Source organism: Ipomoea triloba, chromosome 3 (genome assembly GCF_003576645.1).
Source record: "Ipomoea triloba cultivar NCNSP0323 chromosome 3, ASM357664v1".
Taxonomy (NCBI): Eukaryota; Viridiplantae; Streptophyta; class Magnoliopsida; order Solanales; family Convolvulaceae; genus Ipomoea; species Ipomoea triloba.
The window spans coordinates 2,868,389-2,889,623 of NC_044918.1; the positions used below are offsets into that span (position 1 = coordinate 2,868,389).

The following is a 21,235-nucleotide window of genomic DNA, read 5'->3' on the forward strand; positions in this document are numbered from 1 at the left end:
GTTGATCTATTACTAAACTTAGACCAAATCAATAACTAAAAGAGAGTTGTACGTGTTAGAACACCTACAATCAAATATTTGTTATTGTGAAATCCTTTCAATACTTTAATTTACAGGAAAGCCTGCAATTGCTATTCAAATATATGTTTTAAGTGAAGAGCGGGGATTTTGTGACTCTAACTGGCAAAATACCAAAATAAAATCACATTTGGAACCGTATAATTAATAAGTTAATTGTCCAACCAATTTGATTAGGATCACTCTTTTGGTTAGAGTTTGAAAATATGTTAGTGCTAGTCAAACGTGCTACCCCATCACAGATTGGGAAATAAACGGGTTGGGCTCAACTTGACCTGTTTAGGAACCAAGTTGAGAATTTCAGCCCAACACAACTAGGCATAATTGAGTGGTGGTGGTGGGTGGTAGGTGGTGGCGGGTGATTGACTGCTCTACTGCTGCAAACGGAAAATGACTTTCCCCCCAAAAAATGGGAAGTTATTTTCTGGAAAATTCCCTTTATTTTCCATTGAGCACTCCTCTATTTTTCATTTATAGCCAAACACTGGAAACCCGAAAAATGAGTAGGGTAATTTTCATAAATATTATAAAATTGTAAAATGAACGGGGTGATTTTCATAAATATTATAAAGTATTGTTTATTTTTAATCGTTAAATTTACTAGATCAATGTTCTCACCTAGGACATGGTTCTCACCTGATTATAGAACTTATAAATAATATATAATATTGGATGGGAGCCAATGACCTTGTGGACTAGTGGCATCCGGTTGCACCCCTCATGTGAAAGGGGTGAGTTTAAGCGGGCTGTTGTCTCTGTGTGTTTCAGAAGGTTGGGAAAAAAATAATATTGGATGGGAATGATGAATCCCTTTTCCCCTGTGAAATTTTGTGGAGACAGTGAATCCCTGCCCCTAATAATAATCCCCACGAGGATGGCAAAAATATATTCATTGAATAGAGTCGGGGCCAATTCAAAGGCAGGGAATATGTTCCACGTATTTCTTTGTTTTATGACCGTCCATAATCACGTAAGGATACATTCTGCAATTAATGGCGAAGCTAAGGGCCTCCCTCTAAATTGCTATATTTGAATTTTATTGTCAAACCTACTAGTTGTGTTTGGGGGGTGGAAGTAAAGTAATTTAGAGATGTTATCACTCTCCATTCTGTTGGATTCCCATCATAAGTTCACCAATAAAACGCACAAATAATATACAAAGCAACTAATTACGATATTTCAGTTAAAACATCTACCAAAAGTTTAGTGCATCAAATCCCACTTTTGGAAGCCGCCATCATATCATATACCCAAATCAACTTCTATCGTGCCATTTGTTCAAACTTATACTACCACACGTTATAACAACAATGTTGTAGTGTCGCCTAACTCTCAACATTTGCCCAAACTCCAGAAAACTTGAGTTGGAGGCCCATGGTAAAAGAAAATTTATCATGTTTGTCCACATTATATTTTATTTCTATTATATTAATATATACATACATATTTACTAAAAAATATTTGATGGTGGGGTAAAGGTGGATAGGGGTGGAGAGGGGGGGAGGGGTGTCAGGGTCCCTATCCCCTAACGTACCTCCGCCGTTGCCTAACTCTGTAAATATTAAAGTGATTATCTAACTTTGTGCATACTAAAAATAATAAAGAAAGGAAAAAATGTGTAAAATAAGCTTTTAAGTTGAGCAAGTAATTGAGTACAAATACTACCTATTTAATGTACACATTTTTCAAATGTGACAGTAATTTAGCTTGACGTATAAATTGAATTGGACAACCATCATATTGACTAAGCTTCCACATTTCATTCTTTCTTTCTATTTTTTCAAGACAAACATGATTGCTCGAAAAAGTTTAGAAGATAATCATGATTGTCACGAAAGTAAGAGAATTGTGTGTGTGTGTTGTGTGTGGGTGTGGGTTGGGTGGGTGGTGGGTAGGGGATTGGGGAGTGGTTGTTCATATCTTTTCACCTTTGCCATAGTCATGATTGTATTGTCTTCTTTTTTAATTAATCACGACTGTAAATAAATAATAATAATTGTACTCTTGGAATCCACATAAATATTATAAGTTCATATATATGTCACATTAGTGATAAACTGCTAGATTGTTAATACAAATATAATTGCACTTCTTATGTTTTTAAGATTTAATCCTTTTCAGTGATTTTTTTTTTTCACTTTTGAGAACCAATTCTCCTACTCGCTCAACTTTGAGAGTTTGTTCACACCTTTTCTTTATAAATTAAAAATAAAAATTACAAATCAAGTATCACCAATGGTTATATCGTTGACCACCATGAACCCACTGTGAACCCTAGTCCAACACACAAAATTTGACTTCATATTCAGTACAGAATTTATGTGTCATCAACTATATATTGTAATATGGACCTGGTCCACGATATAAATTGCCCAAGTATCACTCCAATTTTGCTACAAACAAGTCATACTGGCACGTCTGCACACCGCCGTGACTTATGGTACTACTATTGTAGCTAGCTTGCTTCAATTATCGGACAAAACCTGGAACAGAAAGCGATGTTCGAACTGCTTGTGTTGTTTTTTTTCTTGACAAGGAAACTGCTTGCTTTCAAGATGGTTAATTCATTTCACTTCACATTCATTATCATCATCATTCCAATTCCATCTTCAATTAAGTTGTTATCATATTCCAGATCGAAGCTAGCAGGTAATGATGACTATCATCATATATCCTACATTATTTGATGTTGACAAATGCAAACTAAACTCATCAATCTTACAACATCCTCCATATAAACAAACTTAACAATTTAATATTAATTAACTTTGATACGAATCAACATTTCACTAACTCTATAATGTTGATATTCTCAAGTGTTGAAGGAATTTTTGCATTTTACCGTTTGAGTCTGAGTATAACAATTTAGCATTACATTACTTACAATAAATAAGGTTACGAAGTATATTAGGAAAGAATAGAGTTGTATTGCTATGTGTCTGAGTACAAGAATCAAAATGCGTTCCTGTAAAGTATAGGGTCGACTATTTATACTACGAGTGCAACAGCTCCTTTGCTGATGAGTGTAACAGACTTCTAGTAATGACAAGACTACATTAAGTGCTGCGTAGTTGCCTCCTTTTAAGTGTGCTACAGCCGTTACGTGTAGTGTCCCTTGGTCTCCTCGAGTAAGCTCTTCGGGTCAGGTACTACGCCTTGCCCAATTATCCTCTCACTCGAACACGTGGCTACTACGACAAAAGTTATAGCTCACAGTGAAAGCACAACTTATTTTCGAGAGGCAGAATGCTAGACTTGATTCTTCATCGGCCTCCACCTAAGAATTCGGTCTCCGCTCAACAATCTCTTTAGCTACCAATTACTAGACTTGTCCCTCTACCCGCTTTCGCCCAACACAGTAAACAAATGAGAGAGGTTAAAAGGCAAGAAATGTAGATAAAGATCATTCTTTAAGGAAAAGATGAGAAAATGGGAAGAAAATTAGGTTAGAATGAAGGAGACGTGAGTGGGATAGTCAAAGCCACTGCAATTACAAACCACGTTGAGCCGTAGTTGCAGACAACTTGAATTGGTATAATGAGTTGCTTAAATCTGGGATCAAAACAAGACCTACCAACCAATCAGATTTAACATCTTTTAATGATTCATCAACTGTAATAAATTGCAAGATTCATGAACATTAAAAAACACATTCATATAGGAAAAAGAGGAAAAAGTTGACAGCAGAGATCAGAATAAACTCACATGGCACAGCTGTGATTAAATCAATTATGAAACAAAGAATATGTAATTACAAGGCCGCCATGTGCCCAACAAGAACAGCTCGACAATACTATATTTTACATTAAACACACCAAAACTAAAAACTACAGATCTCCAAGAACCTTAATTTGTTGATCGAATAGCCGCGGAAAAAGAGAAAGAAGATTCTTATATATGAAATATAAAATCCAAGAATTGGGAAAAGATTAAACTGACAAATGAAGAATTCAAACCAGAAAACAAAACAAAAAAAAAGAAGTGGAACTTGAATCTTTTCGCAACCTATTACTCTTCTGGGTTGTCAACAATGTTGTTGTCCTGGAATCCAGGGCGACAGAGGTCTTCAATTCTGGCGGTAACTTCCGCCATTGAAGGGCGCTTGTCAGGGTACTGGGCAGTACAGTTAACAGCAAGCTGCAACAGCTGAACCATATCCTCTTCAACATTCTGGTACCTCAGCAGCTCCAGATCAAAAACCTCGGACGTCCACTCCTCCCGGACCACAGACTGAACCCACCGAGGCAAGTCCACGCCCTCCTCGTTAGATAACGAGTGGGTGGGAGCTTTCCCGGTGAGCAATTCCAAGAGCAGAACCCCGAAACTATAAACATCCGCTTTCTGGGAGACCTTCCGAGGATCAGTTACCTCGGGGGCCCGGTACCCATCTACCCGCGTGGGAGTGGAGGACGGGCCAACAAGCTGGGCAAGACCGAAATCGGAGACACGGGCATCGTGGGATTTGGTTAGGAGAATGTTGGATGACTTAATGTTGCCATGGGAAATGGATTGGCCTTGTGAGTGGAGATGGGAGATCCCCCGGGCTGCCCCTACAGCAATTGAGGTTCTTGTTTCCCAGTTCAATGGCGTCCTGCTCGCTCCTTTATTACCTAAGAATGGCAGAAACCGCAGAATCCAATTAATTAAATGCTCGAAATGGTAGAAATGTGAAGAAAATAAAATTGAAATTCAGCCAAAGATTAGATTTTTTTACCATGTAAAAGTGCGGATAAGCTTCCCATTGTGATGTAATCATATACAAGTAGCTTTTCGTCACGGCTATAATAGTAAGCCCTGAGAGGAACCAAATTGTCATGGTTCATCCTCCCCACCTCTTCAATCTTCTGTCGGAACTCCTTTTCCGGCACGGTGACATCCCGGAGACGCTTCACCACCAGTGTGATTCCGGCGTCAAGAACGGCCTTATAGGCAGTTCCGAAAGTGCCCTTTCCCAAAACCTCAGCAGAGGCTTTCAAAAGGTCATCTAAGTCATAGTTCCTCCCTGGGGCTTTGGCAAAGAACACCAAGCTCTTCCCTCCGCCGTTGACCTCCGCGTTGACCACCTCCTTCTCTTTCGCGCCAAATGCGGCGGCGGAGGCGGCGCCGGCCATTACCTCTTTTTCCGGCGGAATCTCGATCTCGGTCTGCTTAATTCCGGCTGCCTCATTCGATCTGACTTCTTTTTCGCCCCTTTTGCGGCATAAACAGAACAATAAAAGAAGAACCAAAAGCAACCCAATGACGCTGCCGACTACAATTCCTGCGATAGCCCCGCCGGAAAGTTTCTTTTTACTCTTTGTTTGCTGCCCATCGCAAAGATCAAGAGGTGCCCCGCACAGAGAATTCCCCTGAAACGCACTCTTGGGCTGAGTCGAGAGCTTTTCCGGAATCTGGCCCGTCAGAAGATTGCCGGAAACATTGAACTGGACCAATCCGGGCACATTCACGTCCGGAATTTCCCCGGAAAACTGATTCTCCTCCAAATACAACGTCGCCAACCGCGTCAGATTATTCACCGAAGGGGAAATCGACCCGGAGAAGTTATTGTGAGCAAGATTGAGGCGAACGAGGTTGGGCAATGAGAACACACCGTCGGGAATCTCGCCGGAGAAGAAGTTGTGCTGGAGATACACGTTCCGGAGATCCCGGAGAGAGGAAAAGATGTCGGAAGGAAACACACCCGACAGAGCATTGTAACGCAAACTCAAAGTCTGGAGGCGCGTGAGGTTAGAAATGGTCCCGGCCGGAATCACGCCGGAGAGACCCGTCCCCGGCAGGTGAAGCTCGGCGACATATTTCTTGTCGGAGGAGCACTGCACTCCCGGCCACAAACATATGTTCGGTTCCGTAATGTTCCAAAGGAGCGAGCGGCCGCCCACGGCCGAGCGGAGCGCCAAGAGGGCGGCGCGGTCGGAGGCGAGGTCAGAGGCGGCGAAGTAGAAGTAGAAGAAGAAGAGGAAGAAAAAGTGAGATCTCATTGTAGTTTTTGGAGAAAACGATGAGAAGAAAACAGAAAAGATTGTAACTTTGTCAGTTACCCAGAAACCTATAGCAGTCCAAAGTTCTTGGCCACTAATCTTTGTGGAATTATGGACTGCTACAAAGTGGGATTCATGTTCTTGTTCTTCTTCTTCTTCTTGTCAGTATTGCTATTCATTTCAGTCAGAGATAAAAGAGATAGAGAGAGAGAGTTGCGAGTTGCCAAGGTGGGTAAAGGACTTCTAAATTGAGATAGAAAAGTGAAGTGTTTATCGACCAAATCATAACAAATGGGGATTAAAATATCTCAATTTTAAACAATAATTCTCCGTATATGTATATATGAATTATTTGGAAAAAAACTTTAATTTAAAAATTTCACCTAAATTTCTTTTTTGAGTTATGAGATAAATTCAAAGCCACTACTGAATGGCATACATCACCCCTAGTCAGTGATCAGAACAGTTCATCAAATTAAGAACTATAGGTTTTTATTTTTAGTCAGCTGAACCCAGAAGCTAAATCACCCCTAGTCAGTGATCAGAACAGTTCATCAAATTAAGAAGAACTATAGGTTTTTATTTTTAGTCAGCTGAACCCAGAAGCTAAATGTTTGCTTACTTTGAACAATGAGGAATTATTCACTTTTAGAGATTGCTCTCAATGGCAAACATCACCCCTAGTTAGTAACCAGAACAGTTCAAATCAAGAAGAATTGGTTTTCATTTTCAATCAGCTGAACACAGAACCTAGACATTTGTTTACCGCGCACAAAGAGGAGCCCCTCACTTTTAGAAATTGCTCTCACCCTGCCGCTGGGTGAGACTCAATCTCCGGTCATTGTTCTCAAATTTTTCTCCTATGGCCAACTGGGTTGTTCATGTAGGCATTATTTTCAATATATTATTTGATTAGATGAGTAAAAAGATATTTTAAAATGAAACATGATTAAAAAGTATTAATACAAATAAGAAAGAGTAATATGATATGATCCAGGCTGGCAGGGAGATATGGTGACGCATAAAGGCGTTTGGTTCCAAATGGACGAATAATATTTGTTGGATGTAAACCCATTCCGGTCCACCATCTCTGTTCAATCATTCTGCCGGTTAACCAATCATCTGGTTTAGTGTACGTTAATCCGATCCCCTGCAAAATTATACTTTCAATTTATTTATTATCACAGTTAATTATAAAACAAATATAGCATTTAATACATTTAAAATGGTTTTTTCAAAGAGGGGAATGTATATATATGATTTATTCTGAATTGTAGTATGTAATAAATGGACAAAAATTACGATGAACATCCGGACAGTCTTAGTTATATGCTTCCATTGATGGAGCCTACGACTTTACATAGAAAATGTCGGCAAGCCGTGACAATAATATTGTGAGGACAATTTTATCCTTTTATTAAGAATTACACTATGCTGTCGGTTATGGTTTTTCTCTTCTATATGAGAGTGATGAGTGTTTGTCTTTTTATTATTATTATTATTATTATTATTATAATAATAAGAATAACATAAAAATACTGTGTAGAATTCGATGAATTCTGGCTAGCCGTTTTAAGAAATCATCCGGAAAAAAAAAATTCAACAACGGCTAGTTTTTGCTGAACAACAAACCATGTCTAATTTTGTCCATTTATTATATCTTCTTTTACGTTGTTTAGCCCACATGTGATGTTCTTCATTTGTTCGTTCGTTTGTTTTTTTAAATAATACGTGTAGTTCTTCGATTGTAATAATAGTGAGAATTTCCTGAGTATGGTACGTGCTTAAAGTGTTTTCTATAATCGTGGTCTAACAAAAAAAATGTATAAGTTTAATTAAAAAATAATAATTTTATTTTTCAATTATATTCGTTGCTACTTTCATGTATCAATTGTTTGTGACATTTTATTCCTAAGTTTTATTAAGATTAGATTAAAATAGCGACGGTATAATTGAAAGACAAAAAAATATTATTTCTTCACAATTTAAAAACGAAATGTGTTAATTTTCTTAATAAATAATCTTAATTATGATGTTGATAGTAATAATCTCACAGATACAATTTAATGCACAATGTTTTCTGTCATAAAGTTTTGCTCTCAAACTGAAACTTGTCAGCATCTATCCATAGGTAGAGAATTAAAAACTTTAGAAAGTAGGAAAAACTTTGAAAAAGTGCTGGCCATATCCCAGCAACTGTGGATCATTTAATTTAATTTGATCCATTCAAAATATTTGAAAAAATTGTAATAAAATATAGAAAATTATGGTGCTGGAATTATGAATTTTAAAATAGGGATGGGTGAAGGAGTATTGATTACTATTGGCACCGTGTTGTATTATTTAATTTTTATATATGCTCCGTAATTTGTTTTGTGGAAACGTAGGACATAGGAAAGCCAGCGTATGACAGCTTGAGAAACAAAGATTTCAGATTTCTTCTTTCCCATTAGTCATTCCTCACGGTTTCTTCGCTGTTCATCATATTCATCACATACACCGGCATGTGTACGTTAGAGCAAATTCATTACTTATATAATTGTTTTGGGATTTTTTTTTTTTTTAAAGATTTCAAGGCTCCCGAGATTGTACTAGTGGAGTAGGATCTGAATGTTGCACGTAACTACCGTTTTCAAAGGAGTCTATTACTCAAGATAGGGCTTGAACTATGGCTCGCAGTCTTTCTAGGTAGTACTCCAATTATTCGTCCTTTTAACCAATAGTCTATATATACCTCAATGGTAATGGTTTGGGAATTTATAATTTATAATTTTGTATTTAATACATGGATGATGACCTTTTTAATTTTTTTATTTTTTCTCCTATTTGTTCAAAAGTATAGTCATATAGGAGTTAAAAAGGTAATGAGTTTTGTAATTACTAAAGGAGTTGATTCTAGTAGAATAACAAAAATAGGCAAAGAAGATATCAAAAGTCAAATTGAATTTTGGACTGCATTGTATGAAGTTACAGGGAAATATGGAAGTAAAATTGAATCTTGGAGGGTTATAATGATTATATTTTAGAAGCGCAAGTAGTGAGTGCCGACATAACGTATTACCAGCATGTTAGTAAGTGCCCATCTTCATATCTTATCATATCATCCCCAAACGCCTCTCCTACACCAAACTCAATTTTAATTAGTTTTGCCTAGAAATGACCAGGGTTTGATTTGAACCGGAAGGTTCAAAAATTGTTCGGACGGTACCAGTTCCGGTTAAAATAATATATACAAACTCTGTTTAATACGTCATTCAATTGCAATCATTATTACATGGATTATAAATAAAAAATATTTTTTTAACATACTACAAGTACATTATTTTTATACATAACGTACATTATTTTAAATTACATTATTTAAGTACTGAAAGTAAATTATTTTATATATACTATCAAATAATGTAACTTCAGTACAGAATAATGTACTTTTACTATATTAAAAATGTACCTTATATTCATGGTTCACACAGCTACGTGGACCATGATCCACACAATAATTTTCCACTCAATTGTACACCAAATTGCAATTAGGTCATCGAACTAAAAAAAATGCAATTGCTTTCCTGAATAATACAAACTCTTGCAATTAAACCCAAAATGATCTGTTTACCTGAAAGTATACTGATGTGGCAGTTAACAATTTTAAAAATAATTTTTAAATAATTTTAAATAAAATAATTAATTAAGAAAAAAAAAATTGCTAGAGACAAGTGTCTCCGACAGGCTTTGTCTCCATGGCAAGGAAGGTTCATTCGTCTCCCTGGCATAATAAGTTACTCTTTTTTACTTTTATTAATTTTTCAAACAAAAATAATTTTTAACTTAAAATAAGTTATAAACTCTATTAAATACAATTTTTATATATCTTGAAAATGTTATCCCCTTTTATGGGTGTGATGGTAAATAATGCATAGTTTGATAAAGATGTTTTAATTGTGAGAATTGAGAAGTGAGAACCACAAAAACATCATCCAATCCTCACATCTTACACAAACCCATTGCCAGAGTCCTTGAATTCTCATGGCAGTACTCTCTCCCCCATCTTCTTCTTCTACAATTTCTATGCCCAAACGAATATACCCATCAAGGCTGCAGCAGCAGAAGAGGTTGGTAATCACCAAGTCTGAGTTGAAAGACCCATCAAAGCTTGAAATTGGGTCTCCAATAATCGTAGTTGAGGCTCCCAAGTACTTGAAAACTGCAGATTCTGTGCCTTGCCTCAGGGCTAATCCTGGCTTAGTCAAGCCTGGAGATGTGGGCAGGTCAGCTCCCTCCTATCCCATTTTCTCACATATTACCTATAACACTTTTGTGAGACAGTCTCACGGGTCTTAATTCGCGAAACGGATCGAATCTTTGTCTAATGTGTCTGATCTTTGACATCATTAATTAAAGATCCGACATGTCTCATGAATTGAGACCCGTGAGACGCTCTCACACAAGTTTTTGCCTTACCTATATGATTAAGCTTAATTAAATGGACATTTCATTCTTTCTAATTCAATTATATGTCATGGCTTTCGATTTGTCCAACCCAACCTGAAATCAGTTACTTACTATTGTTGAGGATAATATATACTCCGTATAAAATAAGTAATGTAATGTATATTCTTTTTATGAGCTTAGAACTTTGACATTTGTTCTTTTTCTGTGAATGATTACCTATGGGAATTATGATTATAGTTAGCTGTATTAGCAATTGAGCATGTGTCCAAGACTTCCACATGTTCCATGTATAATTTCCCTCCACTTCACGATTAAAACCACCCAAAAATATTTAGCATCATAACAATCACCAACTCCACTTATTTAATATACCCTTAATTGCTCCTAATTAATTGCCAAGCAATGACCAACTGGCCAAGCAACCTAGCTCGGTCAGCTCATCACTTCAGGCTTAGCCTCTTTTACATCTATATTACCAAACATTTATGTAATAAATAAAAAGGAAAAAGGTGAAATAAACTCCTAAACTTTATACGAAAAGTCAATTTAGCTCTTGAATTTTTAAAATTTGTAATTAAGCTCGTCAATATGTGCCAGCGATGCTCGGGTGACTGTTTGTCGCCAAACTTGCTGGAGTCTCCCGAAACCCAAGTGGCCTACTATCACATGTCAATAATTAATTTTTAGGCTTTGATACAAGAAAATAAACTATGTTCTGTATAAAGTTAAACAAGGAGTGTCGATTATCAAACTCTCAAATTGAATTTCATTCTACATAATAGAACTCTATTTATTTTGTACTTTGATTTTTATCATAATATATACTTATATAAGCACATAAATATTTGCAGGATTGTATCAAGAAAGCCAAAAGATGTATGGGCAGTTCGTCTCAACATTGGCACTTACCTAATCGATGGAAAATACTTTAAGCCCTTGGAGGTTGATGAGTGAACCATAATGCGCCATGAAGATATATATGCCATCAACACTGTGTATCCCCTATTTCAACATCAATAAAAAAGTGCTTGCTATTGCTTCACAAAACTTAGAGTCATGAATACATATAAGAATATTGTACAGATCAGAGTAAGATATTTGCAAAATTTCGTGCATAAATTTGTATGGTATGTACGAAAGCGATGCATGGATGCTTCAGCCAAGGATATCGGAAGCTAGCAGCAAATGCAATACATTCTGCTACTGAAATACTAGCAATATGATTATCGAGCACAATCTGGGTATTTACACGCAAAATCCTACCTTCAAATGAGGGTCTGGCACCCAACATAGACTTACCCTGTCTGGACATGGATGAACTTTGCTAGTGTCTTAGTACTGGCTCGCATTTCGGGAGGTGGTGAGATTAGAACGGTTAGAACTGTTGCTTCAAATGCATGACTATATCGGGAACCTAGCAGGTTTCAGCAAGCTGTCATAAATACCGAGAACAGCAGATAAGAAGAGTATGCTGAGACGTGACATAAGAACCATAAAACTGAGACTTGTATATATCACCAAATGAGAATAGATGAGGCAGCCTTTCAAGGATTAACTTGGTAATAGGTAAGACCGTAAGACGCATTTCAAATGAACACAAACACGACAGGAAAGGCAAACAAATGAAATCAAAATGCAGCGCGGCAATACTTTGTGACAATTATTCATCAAACCAACATGTAAACAGGGGAACTAGATATGTGATATAGTAAACGCTTCCACTACTATTAACAAATTAAGAAACTTTTCTAGAGTTCTTCACACAACATACAAAGATTTATCTTCAAAAAGATCCTTTTACTGCATTAGGAGGAAAGAAAATTATAGAATACAGACATACAGTCATCAACATTGCCAAGCTACATAACATTTTTCAAAATCTCATAACCTATCACTTTTTATCATCACATGACAAAGACACCAATGGGCACTACCAAATCTCTTTTCAAATCAGCATATACTATCAAAATTTAAACCTACCTAATATTAACAACTATGTAAACTCAAAACAGAACAGTACACGAGACTTAAGGACCATTGGTCGCTGTAATGAAAAACATTATGTAAAAAGCACTTATGGAGTTCCACAAGATTACAAGAACTAGAACCCAGAACCAAAAATAAAAAAATGAAAGTAGTAACAACATGTTGGCTCCATTCTCAAATAAGATTACAATACGTAGACAATAATTTTTGCCTAAGAAACTAAGAAGTGAACTTCAGTATAGATGGAAATGATTTGAAGAGTAAAAAGGACATCAGAAATGTTTACCACTTGCACTGATCATAGGTTACTATCATAGACAAAACTGATTATGTTGATTGCAATATCTCTACAAATTTAAAACCTTTTAAGTCATCAAGAATCTTGTTAGGATCAAGCGCTTACCACTTACGTCAAAAGCTATAGCTAGTAGCGAAGGCACAACTTTATTTCCTTTACTGGACTTGACCCTTTACAGACCTCCACCCAACAATCGCCTAGACACCGGGTGCTAGACCCGTGACCTGGCTCGGATACCAAGGATCAAACACTTACCACTTATGCCAAAAACTATAGCTAGTAACGAAGACGCAACTTTATTTCCTTACTTATAGACCGCTGACCGCCATCACATTTTCGAGAGGCTGGGCGCTGGACTTGATCCTTTACCGGCCTCCATCCAACAATCCCCCAGCCACCAGTGCTAGACTTGGCCTTTACTTGCCTCCGCCCAACAAATCTCAAAGAGACATTTGAATATAGCTGAACAAACAACCATGCTATAGTGACCAATTTCGACTCCTAAAACAGAGTAGCCTAAGATATTAAAGTTGTAGGCATGCATAAAGGCCAAGCCACCAAATATGCATAAATAATGCAAGCATCTGCGAGCTCTCATTGCATCATTAACTCAAACACACAATCTAACAAGAAGATTTAGTAGTATTAATAACATATTCCATGATCCACAACCTATTTTTTCATGTCTTAAAGAACCTCAGAAGCAAGATGATTCAGCTCTGAATTCCCAAACACGATGCTATAGCTAATTGCAATATGCTTCAAAGCAAGCATTCCGAATTTCTCAAGCTCAATGCCAATCAAAGAGTCGAACAGAAATTTATGTTTAAATAACACCATTAAGAGAGACAAAAATCCAAAATATGCATAAGATACCAAAATTAAATACACTGTCGTAATATATCAGTACAACATCCTAATAATCGAGAGAATAGATAGTACAAAAATACGAAAAACGCAGACGACAATGGACACTCCATATAGAAATCGTAGCAACAAAAGGGGGGCTTATCTGATACGGAAACTAAAAAGGGGTGCGGATTGACCCGATCCGACCTGATAGAGCAGTCGATCAGTCCTGATTCTTAATCTTCTCGATGCGATTGTTTAGGTCATCGATGCGGACGAGGAGATTGGTGACGGAGTAGAGTATCCAGTAGAAGAAGAGGGCGGAGGCGATGAGGAGGGCATTGCGCTCGGACTTGATGATAGACTTGTGGAAGCGGAGGTGCTCGGCGGGAGAGCAGGCCTCGGGGGATTCGCAAGTGGGTCGGGTCTCGTACTTGTAGTAGATGTCCATCATGAGGAACAAGCAGAAGGGGACGATGGAGGATAGAGGCTTGAGGAGGCTCTGAGCGACGCTGACGAGGCCCTTGCGGAGGGGGTTAAGACCGGGAAGGGTGAGGAGGAGCACCATGATGGCCTCTGCTCCGGCGGTGTAGCCTAGCACAACCCACTCCAACGCCATTTGTGGTGGTTAGGTGAAAACGGTCGGAGATTTCTCTGCAAATCTTAGGTGAAGAAGATGGAGGCCAATTCCTCTTATGCAACTACCCAAGTTTGATTTGGACCCACTTTGTAACATGTGGCACACGCGTATATATAAAATTAAAAAAAAAAAAAGAAAAAAAAAGGGGATTTTATTGTACTACATGTACTCCTCTCGTTTTTACTCGCTAACGGGTCATAAATGATTAGATATTTTCATCGCGTAAATTTAATAAAAAATATTAACATCAAAATTTTGTGTGAGATAGTAAAACTTATAAGTAGAACTTGAGAGTATAAGTACAATTGTACAAATAATATTTTCATTTATTGTAAAATCATCTCACTTATCTTTTATTTGTGATAAAAATTTGATCAAAATAGAAATGTAATACTCACTTATAAAGAAAATTTTAACACTTTTTAAATCAAAATGTCATAGTTATGATTGAATAAATGAATAGTTATTATGATTAAAAAATGTAATCTAATTACGATTAAATTGTTTAATTGTTATTTATGAGATAAATCGTAATATTTATGACGAAAAATATGACACTTTTGATTTAAAAATGTAATATTAAGGTGGCCTTCTGGTCGTCTTCTTCGATGAAGAAGGCGGAGACCGGTAGCCGAAATTTTGTTTGCCGGAACTTTTGTTGGAATAATCGTCAGAAATTTGATGACCGGTTATATCAAGCAAATTACATGTTATTGGTTTAGATGCACTAAAATAACAAGTTTAAGTGTTTAATTGTACATTTTAGTCATTAGAAACTTGATGACTGGTTATATCAAGCAAATTACATGTTATTGGGTTTAGATGCACTAAAATAACAAGTTTAAGTGTACCTTTTAATTAAAGTTTATGAGCCTATTTCCGTTTTTTTTTTTTTAGTGCTACTAACTCTGTTACAATGTAGTATCTGTTCATAAACTACTTTCAGCAGCTTTCTCAACCTACTAAAGCACAAAGAGATATAGTATCTGTTCATAAACTACTATTAGCAGCTTTCTCAACCTACTGACGCACAAAGAGACAGCAGCGCCTCCACTGAGGCTTAAACATACTTAGACCACAAGGTCGGCTTGACTTTTTCCTTAATTTTATAAAGTAAATAGATCGCTTTTTTCGGAAAAAACTACCTTGTTTTAATAATTAAAAAAATTGGGAGAAGAAAAAAAATTCTTACATTTATGGGATCCGATTAGTCCGTCAACTTAAAAAACATTACATTTATGAGACTTCATGTCTAATGTCTAGTCTTAAATTGTCGGTTTGAGGAATGAACAATTGACCGAGCCAGTTGAGGGAACTTGCCATCCATCATTATATCATGGATCATGATGCACCTAATCACGAACACAATATGTTAACATATATGTAATTGGTTACCTTATTTTGTATTCACAAGTTCCTTTTAAATAATACAGTCATACAATATTAACATATTAGGATTTGATGACCATGTATTGTATTCTACCGTTATTATGTGTTTTAACTTAGAAACACAAATTACATTATGAAAGTTCACAATTCCAATAATAAAAACACACAATTCAATATCGTTTAGGACCAGAGTCTACCTTGCCTAGTCCATGGTATAACAACTCCAAATTAGATAATTGGGGCTTAGCATAATTAATTTGTTGTGATCCAATGGGCTAAGTGTGCAAAGTTCATTGGGCCTGTGGGCCACCTTATTTAAACCAGAAACTAACAAATAATCTATTTACATAATCACTAAATTGTTTAGTTTTCACAAACCACTTGTGAAACAAGAAAAAAGAGTTTGTTTCTCGTTAAATAAGATCTCGATGTTTGCCAAGACCTTGTGGTCTAATGGCACCTGGCACAATAGATTGAGACAGTAGTTATGAACAAACACTGCATTGTAACAGAGTCAGTAGTACTAAAAAAAGAAAGATCCCGATGTATAATAATTGGCTATTTACATAATCACCAACTTGTTTAATTAGTTTGCACAAACAATTAGACCCAACTGAAACTCGGGCCCAAAAATCATTGAAGTATAATGTGTTTAGTTGGCACTTTGCACCAACCATCTATTGTACAAGTGAAAAGAGTTTCTCTAAATAAGGTTTATTGTCGAATCAAACTCGAGTTCGAAAACCACTATAATATATATATTAGAAAATGGTTTAATTTAGTTTGCTTGCATTTGCTTAACATATAGAACCAAACAAACATGCTCCATATAATAATAGTATGACGGTGGTATGCAACGTAACAAAGTTAATTGACTAAGTAACAAAGAATACAATTGTTGAAAACATAATAAAAAAGGAGTTGTCTCAAAGGTAACTCCATTTGGATCCCTTTATGTATATAAATATACAGAAATTCAGAAAGGCATAAAAGTCTATACATACACAAATTAATAAAGGTCTAAAGATGTTAAAGTGGGAAAATCCCTTTCCACTTTTTGCATCAAATTTTTCATAATATACATAATTGGGCTAAGCTAGGGCTTTACATTCTCTCTCTCTCTCCATACTACTTTTACTTTTAAGTAAATAAATAGCAGGCAGGCAGTAAAGCCATCTGCCCTGTTAGTGTATATGTATATGTATTATGTATATACACATGCCACGTTGAGCTTTACAACTCTGCATGAGGTTGCATGCCAGGCATCTTGTATGGGCAAATTATATTAGTACCATGATCTACCTTAATATATTGAATATACATTATTTGCGTACTGAAATGAACGTTTAGTATATCAAAAATGTACCTTTAATATAATAAAAATGTATCTTATGTCAGTGGTCCACCTTACAAAATGAATCAGGGTCCATGGTATTATAAATTAAAGATTGTCTTTTATGTTGTCCGATGTAGCACAAACTAAACTAAGTTGTCTTTTTTAAGAAATAATACTAAAGTGTAGAAGCTTATTGCAAGCATATACTAGTTTCTTCCATCTTGGGCCATAAGTATGGCCATGGCTTTAAAGGATATGCATGTTAATGTAGATGAAAGGAAGGATATATAGGATATACAGAATGATTCAGTCTGATCTGCTTTATCTATCTTTATCCAAATTAAAGGTTCTAACATGTAATCCACCACCACCACAATAAGCTTTTGCAAGACTACCTTAATTGTTATATATTCTTGGGGGTATATCAAACCTTTTTCCCCGACATTCCCGAATTGATTGATAGGAATTTACTATAAAAATTGAATTAATAATATTCCGTATGTAAACTCATCTCCTGTATAATAACTTGCAAACCATATAAAAGAGATAAATCGCACTCATTATGAATACCTTGTGTGACTGGTTCGACTGAGAGAGTGTTGGCATTAATAATACTCTTTTCTTGTCTTTATATATGCAAGTTAGGTCACATATATCAATCAATAAATTTATAAAAACAAGATACATGCATTAAGTAACCATACATTATTCTGATCTGCAACTCTAATTTCAATTTCCAAGCGGTGAAATCTGCAGCCTTGACACATCTGGCAAAGTGAGAGTTCCTCTTTATAGGTGAGTCCAAATTGTTCGTCACCTCTTGCACTGTGAATCTTGCAGTGGTCCCAAATTCTTGTTTCAGAGAGATAGTTGTTTGCCGTCCATTTTAGTTCATTCAATACCCACCAAAAAAAACAAAACAGCAATGTTCTCACTACAAATATGTTGTCATATTTCATACATGTGCCGCGCAGGTTTTCTATGTTCCAGTGAAGAAATAACCAGAAAAAAAGATAAAATCACGGGTGATCTAGTTGTTCAGAAATTCATCACAAGCTGTCTATTGACTTTTTTAGTTTGAGATGGTATGCTATTATAGACAATCTATACTAGCTAAGTTGATTTATCTTCTTGTGTTCATTTACCAGTTAGGGTTACAAGACGGACTTTATCTACAACACATTTTTAGATAGTGGTTGCGGACTTCCCCAGGCCATAATTCAAAGAGAAATAATTGGAAATAAATCTTACATATGATGGAAAACAAAACACTAATAATGTAAAAGAAAATGAAATGGTGAATGTTAAGTAACATTAATGAAATGGTGAATGAATATATAGTTTAAAATCCAATAATACATCACATGAAACCGTACATAACCATCTGCATCTGCGCAAAAGCATTCACATTACAACGTAAATTGTGTAAGTAATGAGGGAATCTTAACCTCTTTTTCCCCCCTTTCCAGTTTTCCTTTTCTTTTTTTTTTAAATAAGAAATTAAAGAAAATTAAACAATAAATTAAGAGAGAAGGGCAAGTCGACGACGTTGATGAATAAAAAGGGAAGAAAAAGCAGCCATAAAAAAGCAAATGAAGTAGCTGCACTGCTGCCTCAAGATTGCCATTGTCAGAAATGTTGTATACCAATTTATTTACCTGCAAAAAAGTTTAGAAGTTTTAAAATAAGAAAAATAAAAAAGAAAAAGAATCACGCAACATATTCTTATAGAATGATAGAAAGATGCAAAAGTACTATATTACGTAATATATATAATTACCATTTCCGGTGAATATCCGTCTCATGAAAGTCAAGAAAACAATGAGCAGAGCAACTCCGGCTAACAATCCGATGATAAGGGCAAATGTCTTCTCACTCTCATTATGGGATTCTGCGTTACATTCCAAAAAACAAAACAATAAATTTAAAATTGACATTAACCCCATGGTACACTTCAAATAAATAATCCCAAATATTAACTTAATGGCCAAGCTTACTACTATCAAAGCAAGCCGGTCCGCCCCACCGTGAGCCTAATTTCTGACGGGCTTTTGTGTGTCGACCCGCAGAATAACAGGCCCTGCGAGTTTTTATTTTATTTTTTTGAATATATATATAGGGCATAGCCGTATGGCTGACCCGCAACCCGTGCAGGCCTTAGCGGGTTAGGTCCGTTAGGCCCGTCAATAGGGCATGTGTGACATTGTGATTATCTACTTATAAAATAGGGTCTAAATATGAAAATAAAAATAAAAATTAGTAAACAATTTAGCAAGAATAAGTGTTTAGTTATAGCGGTTTGAGTACCATGGTTAGATTTGGCGGCATAAGCATGAGCTCCATTAGTGGTGTACCTAGCATAGCATTTCCCCAAGAACATATCCCCAAACAACGCGCCGCCGCACTCCGTTTTGAGCCGGCCGATCGCCTCCGCTACGCAGCTCTGGCACTTCCCCACGCTCAGATCACCCACGCACTGCGCCACGCCGTTCACCTCCTGGGACCCACCCACTCTATACAGCCCTCCGGCCCCCCCGCCCATCAGCCCCGCCAGCACGGCGTCGCGGCGGCCCATCATCTCCGCGTCGAACCCGTTCGACGGCCCGCACTTCTTGTACACCACCGACCTATCCTCCGCGCCCACGAAGCTTGCGTTGTCGTACTTCACGAAGCAGCCGTTGAGCTGCAGCGCACCGCCGCAGGTCTGGTGGCACAGGTCGCCCAGCCGGCTGACCGAGCGAGCCACGCACGTGGCGCAGTCGGGCATCGACAGGTCGCCGCGGCATTGGTAGAGGCCGTACAACACGTCGGCCTGGCTGGACCCCATCACGCTGTACTTGTTGTAGGACGAGTACGTGGCCGAGTTGACCAGGGAGGTGAGTAGCGAGTTGAGGTTCGACTCGTAGGGCGAGTCGGACGAGTACTTTATCCGGGAGCACCCGCCGTAGAGGAAGCCGTCCACGGAGGAGTCGGAGAGTGTGAGGAGAGTGGAGTGTGAAAAGACAAGAATGCCCATCAAAGAAACAAGAAAATGGAAACTCAATATGGCCATGATTGAGGTTTTCTTGGAATAGATGTTTGAATGATCTGATGAGGATCGAATATTGTCTCTCTGTTTACTTCTCTATCACATCTGTGAATGAGAGTATTTCAGTCATACATATATATACAAGCACATGAGTATATATAATAATATAATTGCATATTCTACTCAATGAAAATGACTTATTTGCATTCTTAATTTTAGTCAATCCAACAAACTAGACTGGTTTACCTCTTTAATTGTAATCTTTTAAGACTATGGTTACAATGCAGGATTTAATCAGGACACAATTTTGGGGTTAGAGGTTTTCTTTCATGAATCAATAATAATAAAATTATAATACTAACATGTAAATTGTTTTCAAAAAAAAACATGTAAATTAAAGCTTTTATGTGAAGAAAGCAAAAGAAAAAGAGTAAAATATGGAAGGGACCATTGCATGAGTTATGATGAGTATGTACCATCCCAATCCTACGTAGTTTATTTTGTTTTGTTTGCGTATATAAAGCTAGCTGTTGTAATTAATATATTATCTATCTACCTATACTGATAATATTATGCATGGCTTTTGATAAGTTTATACTAAAGTTTTCTAATTATGGGGCACTGGCCCATAATTTGGGACTTTAGGTTACCTAAGCTAAAATATTTATTTTAAGGTGATGCATTAGTGTCTCGATACTCAGTATTTAAGGATAAACCAACATGTAATCCTAATCCATTTATTTTATATTATGAATCTATCACCACTACTCACAGTGAGACTCAATGATTACCTTCAACCCATTATCTTATCTGATGAGTATTTTTATGAAAAAGTCAAGTGACATATTCTGCTCCCTATAGACATGTTCAAATTGTACCTCTCATTATTTCATAAGTTCTCTTATACAAAAATAAAAATTTACTAAACACGAAATTAGATAGTTTTTAAAAGATTAAAACTTTGTAAATTTTTTTTTTTTACTATTTGCATATAGTTCCAAAGTAGGAAACCAGAAGTGGATGAAACATATTAATGTCACATACAATTATATCGTTTTAATTTAAATTAACACAATTTATCTCAGAATAATGCTAACTAGGACAACTACTTTTTGCCTCACGACCAAAACATTGTCACTTTCTCTCTTTCCATCTCTTTCTCTTTGGGATGAAGAGGTCCTCATTGCCCATTCATAGAAACCTT

The 21,235-nt window shown here is 36.6% G+C and overlaps 4 protein-coding genes across 4 annotated transcripts; 1 reads left to right on the plus strand and 3 right to left on the minus strand.

The window, feature by feature from the left end:
* Nucleotides 1-3,768: 3,768 nt before the first annotated feature.
* Nucleotides 3,769-6,334, minus strand: LOC116013474 (probable inactive receptor kinase At1g48480). Its single transcript, XM_031253254.1, has 2 exons — nucleotides 4,793-6,334; nucleotides 3,769-4,688 (listed from the first exon to the last, which is right to left on the minus strand). The coding sequence occupies exons 1-2, from the start codon at nucleotides 6,054-6,056 to the stop codon at nucleotides 4,087-4,089; spliced, it is 1,866 nt and encodes a 621-aa protein (XP_031109114.1). The 5' UTR covers nucleotides 6,057-6,334; the 3' UTR covers nucleotides 3,769-4,086.
* A 3,658-nt stretch (nucleotides 6,335-9,992) lies between these two features.
* Nucleotides 9,993-11,663, plus strand: LOC116014019. The gene is made up of 2 exons (XM_031254000.1): nucleotides 9,993-10,321; nucleotides 11,357-11,663. The coding sequence occupies exons 1-2, from the start codon at nucleotides 10,080-10,082 to the stop codon at nucleotides 11,457-11,459; spliced, it is 345 nt and encodes a 114-aa protein (XP_031109860.1). The 5' UTR covers nucleotides 9,993-10,079; the 3' UTR covers nucleotides 11,460-11,663.
* A 1,936-nt stretch (nucleotides 11,664-13,599) lies between these two features.
* Nucleotides 13,600-14,334, minus strand: LOC116014018. The gene has a single exon (XM_031253999.1). It carries the CDS (start codon nucleotides 14,255-14,257, stop codon nucleotides 13,862-13,864), a length of 396 nt encoding a protein of 131 aa, XP_031109859.1. The 5' UTR covers nucleotides 14,258-14,334; the 3' UTR covers nucleotides 13,600-13,861.
* Nucleotides 14,335-18,295: 3,961 nt separating this feature from the next.
* Nucleotides 18,296-20,124, minus strand: LOC116014410 (plasmodesmata-located protein 7). Its single transcript, XM_031254462.1, has 3 exons — nucleotides 19,311-20,124; nucleotides 18,784-18,894; nucleotides 18,296-18,661 (listed from the first exon to the last, which is right to left on the minus strand). The coding sequence occupies exons 1-3, from the start codon at nucleotides 20,053-20,055 to the stop codon at nucleotides 18,654-18,656; spliced, it is 864 nt and encodes a 287-aa protein (XP_031110322.1). The 5' UTR covers nucleotides 20,056-20,124; the 3' UTR covers nucleotides 18,296-18,653.
* Nucleotides 20,125-21,235: the final 1,111 nt, after the last annotated feature.